The 12,726-nt window shown below is 43.4% G+C and overlaps 1 protein-coding gene across 1 annotated transcript in view; it reads left to right on the top strand.

The window, feature by feature from the left end:
* The window catches only part of DNAH8 (dynein axonemal heavy chain 8), a 312,973-nt gene that overhangs the window by 259,411 nt on the left and 40,836 nt on the right, over positions 1-12,726 (top strand). The window contains exons 85-87 of the mRNA XM_018039316.1: positions 74-190; positions 2,252-2,353; positions 8,068-8,228. Of these exons, the coding sequence (XP_017894805.1) occupies positions 74-190; positions 2,252-2,353; positions 8,068-8,228 (380 nt within the window). The remainder of the gene's footprint in view (positions 1-73; positions 191-2,251; positions 2,354-8,067; positions 8,229-12,726) is intronic.

The following is a 12,726-nucleotide window of genomic DNA, read 5'->3' as shown; positions in this document are numbered from 1 at the left end:
TAATAAAAAGGAATCAGCTGCAATACAAGTTAAAAATCTCACTCAATAGTTACTTTTCTTTGGTGTTTTTAAGGAGCGACGCAAATTTGGTCCCTTAGGATGGAATATTCCTTATGAATTCAATTCTGCCGACTTTTCAGCCAGCGTTCAGTTTATTCAGAATCACCTTGATGAATGTGACATTAAGAAAGTGAGTGAAATTATTTCTTTTTGTTTGTTTGTTTTCATTGCTGTCTTTAAATCAAAGTTCTAGAGACATTCGCAGTCTGGGATATGCAGTGATCTTGCTAATGTTCCCCCCAGTTCTTCCAAAAGGGATTAATCATTCCACTCACCTGTTTACTGGTCCAGCCGTTTCCAGTCACACCTCCACTGCCCATCGGAGTGCACTGGGCTCTCCATTTCACACTTGTGCCCCCCGCCCTCACCCTACCTCTGTCTCTCCCAAGCACACGCACAGGAGTCAGAGCTGTGATGGAGGAACTCGTTGTTCTCAGAAACAGCACAGCCTTCTTCACGTCACACGCCAGTGCCTCAGTGTACTTCCGGAGAAAGTGTACCTTGAGTCAGACTTTCCTTCCTTCATCTCACTCATGCTACCTCAGAATCCTCAGAAGTGAGAATGTCTCCCAGCCCATGTGAAATTTCCTTTGCACCTTAAGTCACATCTTAACAGATGCTATGCAGGTAAATAGCGGTGATTTGTAACAACGATCACTGGCCGTGTAGCACTTCACAGTTTTCAAGGTGCTCATGCGTGCAGGCTCTCATTTTTATTTTCACTACTGGGCGAGGCAGATACAGAAGGCATTGCCATCATCCCCGTTTTACTGATGAGGTACTAGGCTGAGGGCCTCCCTGGTGGCTCAGATGGGAAAGAATCCACCTGCAATGCAGGAGACCTGGATTGGGAAGATCCCCTGGAGAAGGGAATGACCACCCACTCCAGGGTTCTTGCCTAGAGAATCCCATGGCCAGAGGAGCTTGGCGGGCTACAGCCCAGGGGCTTTCAAAGGGTCGGACAGGACTGAATGACCAACACTAGGCTAACGAGAATGATGGGCTTCCTCAGCGTCACTGAACTAACTAAGAACACAAACTCAGTTCTTTCGCATGTGTGTTCCAAGGAGTTCGAAATCTGTTTTTCATTCTGTGATTTTGAGCAAGTTTATGAGCCTCTCAGAACCTGTTTCTTCATCTATAAAATGGTCATGGTTTCCAAGAGAAATAAATAAGTTAGTATTTGTGTATGAAACCACAGTGTATGGTGTGTAGTCAGGACTCAGTAAATACGAGTTGCCTGTCGTCTCTCCCTCTCTTCCTTCTCACAGTAGATACCTTCTCACAAAGATAATCATAGATTCTACACGTACCAGTATGATGAGGGTGAGCCATGATGAATTGTTATCTGGCTAGGGGAGAAATCTAGAATCAAACCATCATTTTTCCTAGAAATTACAGAGGGATATTAAATTTGAGTATGACATTTTGATGAAAAAATTATATGGGTTCGTATCTGTGATTGTTTATCATTTTTTGTATGTACAAATGACAGTTATCTTGAAATAGTTGCTTTGAAAGGCAATGTAGCTGAAAAATAAAATTTTAACCAAGAGAAAGTAAATAAAAATCAAGCATCCTTACTTCTCCTACCCCAAATGTATTGAAACTTTTTAAAAATAAAGAACTATTAATATCTGAAATGTATTGCTAGTATAAGATTGCTATGGAAATTAATAAATGCTTTGATGTACTCATAGCTCACACAATGAGTCAGAGAAAGATTTCATTGTAGAAAAACCTTGTGAATAATTTTCTAGATGTTCTCATACGGATTCAGAAAATATATTACTAAGAAAGCATATTCAAGCATTGATTACTTGATTTTTCTCCTTTCCTCTTTAAACGTGACTTTTTTCTGCTCTAACAGCTTGGCATTACTATAATGAACATAATAGGTAATTACATCCACAGACTGAAAAATAATCTTCTTTTTCCCCTACTTTAAATAATCAATGAGCAGTATATTCACTGATGTTTAGTATTGTAAGTTTTTCTTTGGTGAACAAACCATAGCAATTCCAGTCGTGTAAGAGCAAAAGAGTTATTAATATAAGATAATGAGTAATTTTAAATGCAGTCTAGCTAGTGCTTCTTTTTTCAGAGCTTTCTTTTAGAGAAAGAATCGAAATGTTTAGAATTATTTGTTTGAGTTGACAATGAATAACTCTTTTCTATTTTTTTAATAAAGGGTGTGTCGTGGAATACTGTTCGGTACATGATTGGAGAGGTGCAGTATGGGGGCAGAGTCACCGACGACTTTGATAAACGTCTACTTAACTGCTTTGCTAGAGTAAGTCAACTTAGAAAAAAAGACCATAGAAACACATCTCATTGCATCTTCCTATTAAATAAGAATATTTTTGGTTCATAATAGGTAAGCCAAACTGAAAGGGAAAAAATATAGAGCAGAGCTGCTGAAAAGAATCAGCCAACCAAACCAGCTAGCAATCTACTTGTGGTCCAGAACAGAACAAAGGTCAACTCTCAATGATCTATAATCATAGACTAGCTGCTCATGTCCACCTCCCCTCCTATAAAAATATTGGACATAATACCTCTGCCTTTTCCTCTGATTGCAAGTCTTCAGGGCAATTTCAAGCCCCAAGATAAGTGACTGGAGAATGAGCCAAAATTTGAGTTTTCTCATCTCTTTCCATTAGGACAGACAATTGAAAATTGATGAAGTATTTTTTTTTTCCTCATTTCCCAGTAAAATCTGCATAGGTCACGTGAGTAAACATTTTCTAGAAAATATTATCTCTTAGCAATTCTGGATTTCACACCAAGGATGAATGGTATAAGTACATCTGCTACTGCTGCTGCTGCTGCCAAGTCGCTTCAGTTGTGTCCGACTCATAGACGGCAGCCCCATAGACGGCAGCCCACCAGGCTCCTCTGTCCCTGGGACTCTTCAGGCAAGAATCTACCAGGCTCAAATTGTTTTAAAACTTTTACATGTTAAAGATGCAATATACATTACCTAAGTGGAAAAAAATCAGATATAGGAGTATTTTATGGTTATTTGGGTTCTTTGTATTAGGATCTAAATTGGTAATTAGATTTTTTTCCCCACTTTAACAAAATTGAGACTTCAACAACAAAGCATAAGCTCGGGGGGTATTTTGGTAAACTGGAGGTTGAGCAGAAATCTGAATTGTTTTTCAACCTTTACTAATGTTTTTCTTGAAACTGTATTTGGAGAAAGGTGGATGATGATAAGTGTTGGTAAGGATATGCAGAAGCAGATCTCCAGGGAAGTAATTGAGCAAAACTTAACTGAAATTAAATATTATGAGTAGATACATCCCAGAACATTTCTAGGAAAAAAACCCACATATTTGTATGAAATGTATGGACATAAAATGTCGTGGCAAGACTGTGCACAGAACTGCAGGCGACCATTGTCGGTTGGGTTCTCCAAAAGTGGACTCTTAGATGGATTCTGCCTGTGATCCTCCCTTCCCCCAAGGGCATGATCTTAGTTGAGGCAGCTCCCTTCCAGGGCGATTCCTGGGAGGGACAATGTTGTGAGCCCTCAGGAGCCAGTACTCCAGACAGCTGGGGGAGCCAGTGCCTGGGTCCTGGAGAAGGATTTTGTGGCACATCACAGCATCCACTGTGGAGGTGAACAAGCCTAAGAGAATAGATAAGAAGCCTGAGAGAATGGATAAGCAGTAATGGGTGAGCGCATGTATTACCATCGCTCACCCTTCAAAGGTGCACTGGTGGCACTGAGTCATATCAGGGGTGTATGATGGGACTACCCTCTGAACCAGAATTCCACTCTTGAGTGTATGTCGCAGAGTAATTCTCAGACAGGTTTGTGGACATGTACAAGGATGTTATCCGTAGTACTGTCTGGGAGAGTGGAAAGTTGAAAGCAACCTGGGAGTCTGTCAGGTTGAGGAGTTAGAGGAGTTAAATGAGGAGTTAGAGGAGGAATCGAGGAGTTAAATGTTGTATGCCTGTCATGGAATACAATACAGCACTTGGAAGAAATGGTCCATATGACATCATGCATAAATCTTAGGAACATAGTGTTGAGTGCAGAGCTTTTAAAAATAAAACGAGACCTATAGAGTGGTCCATGGGGTTGCTAAGAGTCGGACACGACTGAGCGACTTCACTTTCACGTTTCACTTTCATGCACTGGAGAAGGAAATGGCAACCCACTCCAGTGTTCTTGCCTGGAGAATCCCAGGGATGGGGGAGCCTGATGGGCTGCCATCTACGGGGTCACACAGAGTCAGACACGACTGAAGTGACTTAGCAGCAGCAGCAGCAGCATAGAGTGGTACCTGTATAATTTCTCAAGAATAAATACATGCTTTCAGGGACATATATCAAGTATATTTAAATAGAAGCCCCCCAAGAAGAGACTAGGAGTGTATATAATGGCTAAATGGGAAAAACTAAAATGAAAAGGGTCTAGAGACCCGAGAATAACAAAATACAGGAATATGATGAACTCGCCTCTGTATCTGAGATTTCAAAGAGGAAAAAAAAAGATGTCTTAGTAAGCCTATTTGCTAGAATAATTGTACAAGTACCTAAATTGGAATATTGGCACTGGAGACTGTGAAAAGTGGATAGATTCTGGCCATATTGTACAGATACCACCAGCAGAATGCTGATGGGGAAGGAAGGGGTGGGGTCAAGGATCACTCCTAGTTTTGACCTCAGTAACTGGATGGAGAATGAGATTATTTACAGAGAAGAGAAAGAATTTCTGGGGAAAGAAATGTTGCTGGGGGTGGAAATTTCCCAATTTTTGCTTTCATATGCACATATCATCTGTTTTCATCATGTAACCTCTGAGATGCTTACTGGACATCCAAGTGGAGATGTCTAAGACTGGAAGTTCCAGAAGGGCAGGGCCTTCACCTGTTTGCATTGCTGTACCTGGAAGGGAGCTCTCACATAGTAGGCACTCTATAAATATTTGTTGAATAACAGAATGGATGAAGATAAACAGGCAGTTAGATTTACAGGGTGGAGCTCAGGAGAGAGCTCAGGGCTGGAGAAAATGATTTGGAATTTGTCATATGTAGATGGCATTTAAAGTCAGGAGATGAGATGAGACCATCATCTAAGAAGCAAGTGTAGAGAAAAGGATGAAAAAAGAAAAGAAACAGGACAAATTTCTGAGTTCTTTAATATACTTTAATGTATCAAAAAAGAAGAAATGTCAACTGAGAGAGGTCAAGGAAGATAAGGAAAGGGAACTGACCTTTATTGACTTTTAATACTGATTATTTAGTATTTGCCTGATATAAAAATATTTACTTACTTTTAAAAATACATGAGTGTATGCATGCTAAGTCATTTCAATCATGTCCAACTCTTTGCAGCCCCATGGATGGTAGCCCACCAGGCTCCTCTGTCCATGGGATTCTCAGCAAGAATACTGGAGTGGGTTGTCATGCCCTCCTCCAGGGGATCTTCCTGACCCAGGGATCAAACCTGTATCTCTTAAGTCTCCTGCATTGGCAGGCTGGTTCTTTACCACTGGTGCCACCTGGGAGACTCCTAAAGATTTATATAAGACAGCTCAATATAGAAAAATATCAACATTCAGCTTAATGTCTTCAAACAGAATGTGGGTGACTAGGGAGGCAAAGGCTTGTCATCTGCTGCCACTTTACCTGGTCCGTGTTCCCTGAGTGAAAATTGCTTCAGTTGAAAACCAGAGCCTTCAAATCAGATCCTCTGTCACTGTGACTTGCAATTTGGAGCTTTGAATCCTTGTCTGTTTTCTCTGTTCTCATTATCTTATGGCCTGTGTCCCTTAAAACCAGTAATTGTAGAACTTTGCTCTTTGTCCTTGAAGAATGTCTGCTTATTTTATAGGCTACCTTTCAGAGTCTCCTGAAGTAACTCCATGTAGATTTCATATTCTGTATTTTGATTATACCAAATATGTTCTCCAGATTTGGTGAAACTCAACTGTTTTTGTGGTTTTAAGTCTAGCTATTTCTGGATTTACTCTTTATGCTTTTGAACTTTATTAAAGAAGTGGAAAAACAAGAAGAAAGTTCATTTTGCTTTTTTATGCCATATGTCACCTGGCAGCTCAGAACTCAGCGTGGCCATTTGCTGTCTGCATGCTGAAGACCCCATGGCCACGCTTTGCCACCCTTGTCATCTGCATCACTAAAAACCTCATCTTTCTAAATAATGACTATAATCATAGCACTGTTTTCTTTGATGACTTTCAACTGCTCCCCATTTTTTCAGTTATGCACCGGTCCTCTCCTTGACATCCACAGTCATCCATAATATGACCTCACTTCACTTTTTCTGTCTGATCTCTTCCCTCTATGTCATATTTATCTTAGGGTAAATACACTAGTTTCATCATGTGCCCAACCTGCCTTACATCCTTGCATCAGTTATTCTATGCCTTTGCATGAATGGTCTCCCCAGTCACAAGTTCGTTTGCTAAAATCCCATCCTTCGAGGTACATCTCCAAAATCACCTCCTAGATAAAGCTTTGCCTGACATCCATCTGGCTCTTCTTTCTTCCTGGCTCGCCTCCTTAGTACTTTGCCTATTTTTATTTCCTCTATCTCTTACCTTAGTGCACTTTGTATTGTGGTGATTATGTAACTGGCTTCTCTCTCTACTGGGTCACAAGCTCCTTGAAGGAAAGGACTGTGTGTCTCGTCTTTGCAATCTGTTCCTGTTCCAAGCTCAATGCCTTGTGGACAGGAGTTGAACAGAAGAGAACTGTGATGAATAAAATAGGGAGAACCAGGGAACAGGGTGTTTCAGAGCAATCACTGGATCTAAAAAGAGCTGGAAGAGGCAGGATATGGAGGGAAGATAACAGAGAAAGTGTGACCAATCAAAGGAAAACACAATCCCCATTTCTTTCCACATGGAGAGTGATTCGGACATCCCGCCTGCATCCCTGCTCTTCCCATCATCTCATTATTTCCCTCCCTTCTGTGAAAATCACTCCTTTAGACACAGAAGTCATTGCCTCAAAGCAGGCTCATAGGCATTCAACATTTTTTTCCCCTCCACTTCAGAATAAGTCTATCCACACCAAGTATTTATTTGTTCTCTCGCTGTTACCTTATAGATAATCAGTTCATACAGAATGAGAAAGGGATGTCTTCAGGCAAACAATAAGGTGGTTGTATATATTTGCTTCTTGTGTCCAGGGACATAACTTAATTAACAGAGGGTGCTCTCCAGCTCAGGGTGGGAGGGGAGATACTTATAAGAAGTTTTCCTGGCTGTATGGTGTTTAGTGCCATTGCAGGCCACGCTGAGCACAAGCGTAAGCCCCCAGGCATGAGCCCTGTTTCTGGGGAGAAGGGAGGCAGTGAAAATGCCCAGATGTGCTCTCGTGTGTGTGTGTGTGTGCGTGTGCGTGTGTGTGTGTGTGTGTGTGTGCGTGTCTGTGTCTATGTATGTGGTTATTGCTTCTGCAATCCGTTCCCCTGCCTTTTTAAAGTGAACTCAAAGTTTGTCAGATTACTCCAGTAGAGGGTGGGCTTGCAAGGCTGGCTCTCTCCTCTTCACCCTTAGAAATGATCTTCTTTGGTGTTAAACAGAGACCAGCTTTCATTGTTCTTATATTGTGGCCTCTCTCTTTCCTTAATCTATGTCTAACTATGCTTCCCAGGTGGCTCGGTGGTAAAGAATCCAGCCGCATTCCTGTGCAAGAACCACAGGAGAAGTGGGTTTGATCCCTGGGTCGGGGACACTCCCTGGAGGAGGAAATGGCAACCCTCTCCAGTATTCATGCTGGGATGATCCCATGGTGGGCTACAGTCTGTTGGGGTCACAAAGAATAGGACATGACTAAAGCAACTGAGCATGCACGCATATGTCTAACTATACTATCAGTGGTTTTGTTAAGGATCTTTCAAACCCGATATAAAAAATGCTTAAAATGGAAATAAGGTGACCCTATCTCCTTGACAGTGGCAGTTTGGGGTTTTCATTTAGATATTCATCAATTTATTTCTCCTGTTTTCTCTCCAATATAGGTCTGGTTCAGTGAGAAGATGTTTGAACCATCGTTCTGTTTTTATACAGGGTATAAAATCCCTGTGTGTAAAACCTTGGATCAGTATTTCGAATACATCCAGTCATTGCCATCTCTAGATAACCCCGAAGTCTTTGGGCTTCACCCAAACGCCGATATCACGTAAGTTCCCAGTGTTTTTTAATTTGAAAGGATATAACCCAGCCTGGCAAAGTCTGCGCACTTCATTTGCTCTCTTAATCTCTCTCCTTTCCCTTCTTTTTATTTCACTGTGAAAAACAGTAGTGTCACTTCCTATCTCCCAATTACAATTTTGTCCTATCTTGGCCTGCTTGCCCATCGCTGAATCCTGCTGCTCTGGAGTTTATGACAGTGTTAAAGCTCTAATTTATGCATTGATTATTTCTCCTCTGTTGTGTCATAAAACAAGTTGGTATTCTTGGTCTTGATGCCACTGATCTGGTAGGATGGTAGCCTTCTAGTTCTTTGCCTTTTATCTCAAAAAATCTATTAAAAATAATGGCCATAAACAATGTAAAAGGTTCAGGAGGGCAGAGAGAAGAGGAGGAGCACGTGTATTTCTGTGGATCCTCTCAGAGATGGCCCCTCTCCCTCTACTTGCTCACCTGCATCCTTGTGTAAGTAGCTAGCTGCCTTGGAAGGCAGGATGCCGTGAGCACAGGTGCAAAGGACACAGAGGCAGAGCCCAGGAAGAAGGGCTCTGCGTGATGTCCCTGCCCCGGTCACTGTGGTAAGAGGTGGTAGGGAAGAGACAAGACATGCATCCAGTCCCAGGCCCCTTCTCAGGCCCGTCCTTTAGATGAGATCTCATCCCCTACCTGAACCCAAGACCACCCAGCTCCACAGAGGGGACTCCAAGAAGCCGCAGCTGAGAACCTCCCTGGATGTTCATGCCTGGGGCTCACTGACGAAAGACCAAGGGTATCTGTCCAGCAGAGTGCCTCATTTCAGGAAACGGAAGGAACCAAGACTCCTGCTGCAGATTCTAAGCTGTGACAGCTGGGAGGAGTAAGTTGTGCCTCGCTCCTGGTCACTCACCTGCAGTGGCAGGTCCAGCAGCTCTGTGATAGGGTGTGGACATCTCCACCTCCTGGTTCTCTGTCCTGGCCTAGCATCTCTGCTCTCGCTGTGTCTTCTCTCCACTCTGAGCATGCTCCCTGCCCCAGCAGAAGGCTTGGACTCCTGGCCTCTTTGTCACTCACATTCATTCTCACCCCTCCACATCCTCTAAACTCTACCATGCCTCTTTTCATCTTCAAAGTCATGGGCGTGACCCCCAAAGACCCACCAATGGCCATCACTCATTTCAGACCCCATGACAGAACAGTTATGGCACTTTGGTGGCAGCTCTAGGTGTTATTTTAAGAGACTGTTGTAAGTTAGCAGGAGACAGGAAAGAAGTGAAGAAATGAAAGGGAATCCTCAGAAATCCAGCTGGGAATTAATATCATCTGAAAGAGAGCACACAAGGAAGGAGCTGTTTTTAATTAATTAGTTAATTTTTTGGCCACGCGAGGGATGCAGGATCTTAGTTCCCTGACCAGGGATCGAACCTGTGGCCGCTGCAGTGGAGGCATGGAGTCTTAACCAGTGGACCACTGGGGAAGTCTTGGGAAGGAGTTTTAATTTAGCTAAGACTTTAGAAACATGTGTCAAACCACTCCTCTGCCCAGAACCCTCCTGAGGCTCCTGTCTTCACTCCAAGTCAAGGGCAAGAGCTGACCATGACCTACAGGTGACCTGCTAAGCTCAGTGATGCCATCTGACCCCGACCTATCAGCCGGTCTCCTTTTGCCTTCTCCGGCAATTGTGCTGCTTAGCTCCAGCTTCTGCTAGCTTCCTGTTACTTGGACAGGCCAGATGGCTCCCACCACAGGTCCTTCCTACCATAGAGTACACCTCCTGGAACATCCTTCCCCCAGATATCACTGGGGCTCACTTTTCCACCTCTTCCGGTCTTAGTGTCACCTACTCAAAGATGCCTTCCCTGGCTGCCTTATTTAAAAATTGCAAATCACTCCCCAACTCCCACCCCAAACTCCATCCTCCTTGCCTGCTTTTTTCCTGTTGATTGTGTCACCACCTCTCTATTCAGTTATTTATTTACTTGTCGTCTATCAACCTGGCTTCCTTTCCTTCCTTTAAAATCTTTTAATCCATTCTGTCTGAAATGTCTGCCTGTTTTCACTACTGTAGCTCCAGGGCTAAATAGCACCTGCTACTCAGGCACTATTTGTTGAATAGTGTCACATTTTGTTGAATGTGTCAGTGGTAGTAAATTCTTCTAGGCCATGGAGAGTCTAATTAATAGAGATAGTCCACAGAAAGATCTCATGAGTTTGAGGGAACGGGCAGAAAAATGGCCAGTAAGTTTTAATGTACTTGTAAATTAGCCATCGAAATGGTTCATTTGTGAGGGCTCTAAACTCGGATTCCATCCTTGGTGAGAGCCCCAGGAGCCACATTGGCTGGTACCCAGAGAGTCTGATCCTGTTGGGTACTGCAAGATCCTAGCAAGGAACATATGAAACCAGGCTGACAGTGTCTCGCCCTGGCTTACAGGGATGACATTCCCATGACTGGATTGCTGTAGCAGTTTTGGTCACCGGCTCTCAAGAGAGATAAACCAGAGCTAGAAAAGTCCAAAAGAACATGGTGAAGCAACTCAGCCTCGGCACGGACGAGGACTCTACCTGCTTGGAAAAGCCATGCTGCCTGGCTTCCAGGCCCCCTTACCCTTCCCCATCGGCATTTTACAGCCGGTCTTTTGGCCACCCAGTGCCTGGGAAGGAAGACTGTGTTCCTGAATAATCACAGCCCATACTTCAGGCAGCAAGAGCCCTGGGGCTTTCAGAAACTCAAGGGCAGGGCTCCCAGCCCAGCCTGCCTTGTTGTCACGGGGGTGTGTGAACCCAGAGCCTCCTGTCTCACTCATGTATACCCGTTTAGCATTCCCTCCAGAGAGGGTCCTCCCGCCCCCAACCTAGGTAAATGCAAGATCCACCTTTCCCACCAGGGCTGCCAAAACTGGTCTGCTTTCCCCACCAGAATGATGTTGTTATTGCAAACCAGGGAAACAGGAAAAAAGGTACAGTCTCTATCCTCATGGAGAAGGCGATGGCAACCCACTCCAGTACTCTTGCCTGGAAAATCCCATGGACAGAGGAGCCTGGTAGGCTGCAGTCCATGGGGTCACGAAGAGTTGGACATGACTGAGCGACTTCACTTTCACTTTTATACATTGGAGAAGGAAATGGCAACCCACTCCAGTGTTCTTGTCTGGAGAATCCCAGGGCTAGGGGAGCCTAGTGGGCTGCCGTCTATGGGGTCGCACAGAGTTGGACACGACTGAAGCGACTTAGCAGCAGCAGCAACAGCAGAAAAATCCAGAGAAGAGCAACCAAACTAATCCAGATGGGAGGCAAAGATAAAGACAAACTTGTGGTTTTTTTCCTTGACTTTCTTTCTTGAACTATTATAAACCCTCATAAATGTTGCTGGTACAATGAACTTCCATATACCCTTTACCTAGGTTCACCAACTGTTAATATTTTGTTCCATGAGCTTTTCTTTTGTCCTGTATTTATCAGTTTGTTTATTCATCTACAGCTATATCCATACATAACCACATCTATTTGTGTGTGTGTGGGCAGAGATAGGAGGTATGTGTTTTTTTAAAACATCATGAGCTCATGGGTAACTCCAGTACCAATACACCTCAGAGCTCTTCCTTGTCCTTGCTCATTTCACACAGTGATCTCCTTTCTCCCACGGGGAGAACTCAGGTTCTCAGCACTTCAGTTTGTTTACTCATTTGCTCCAAATTACACTGTTATGGAAAGTGGGGTCCAGCTGATCACTGCTCAAAAGCCAATGAAGAAGCAAGTTGGTGGAAGGAAAACTTTGGTTTACTTTAGATGCCAGCAACCGGTGGGGAGGGAAGACACCTGTCCAAAGGCTGACTCCCTTCCACTGACAGTCGGGGGCAGAAGCTTTTATAGACAGAAGCAGAGGGCTACATGTAGAAATAGCACAGTCAGCTCTGACAGTCATCTTAAAATTTGTCATCGGTGGTCTAACCAGCGTCATCCTGATTGTTTTAAGTACAGTTAATCCTTAGTTCCAGGGTCAGTTTGTTCCTGTTTCCTTGAGGTTAATTCCTAGAATTGTGGCAGTTTTTGTCATAGCGACAAGCCTAGTCATCATGTAGTTAAGTTCTTCCACCTGGTGGGGGTTTCAGTATCTGTAAGACAGCTCAGAGGATATGGCTTAGAACATTGTCTATAGCCCTTGAGGAGGTACTAAAAGTTCTTGAGCGTGCTTAATGACTGAACTGTTATTATTTAGTCTTGTTGGACTATTTTCCTTTGTTTCTGCATTTTCTCTCTTCTCTGATTAAACTTATTCTTTGGTTGAAGTTTTTCCACAGACAAAAGGCAGGCTGAAAACATGAGGGGAAAGGACTATAGGAACCCATCCCATTTCACCACCAGCACCATATGACCAACAACAGATGTACCAACTGGAGGTCAAGATTTTTTTGCAGTTCTTTTTGTCCCCTAGAATATATCCCATTGAGAGTGCACAGAGTGCTGTGTTCAGAAGTGATTCAGATTGTTCTTTCTGTGGGTTTATGCTA

The sequence above is a fragment of the Capra hircus genome, chromosome 23, assembly GCF_001704415.2.
Source record: "Capra hircus breed San Clemente chromosome 23, ASM170441v1, whole genome shotgun sequence".
NCBI classification, from domain to species: Eukaryota; Metazoa; Chordata; class Mammalia; order Artiodactyla; family Bovidae; genus Capra; species Capra hircus.
Note: the sequence above shows the minus strand (reverse complement) of the source record. Positions and strands in the feature narration are given on the sequence as shown.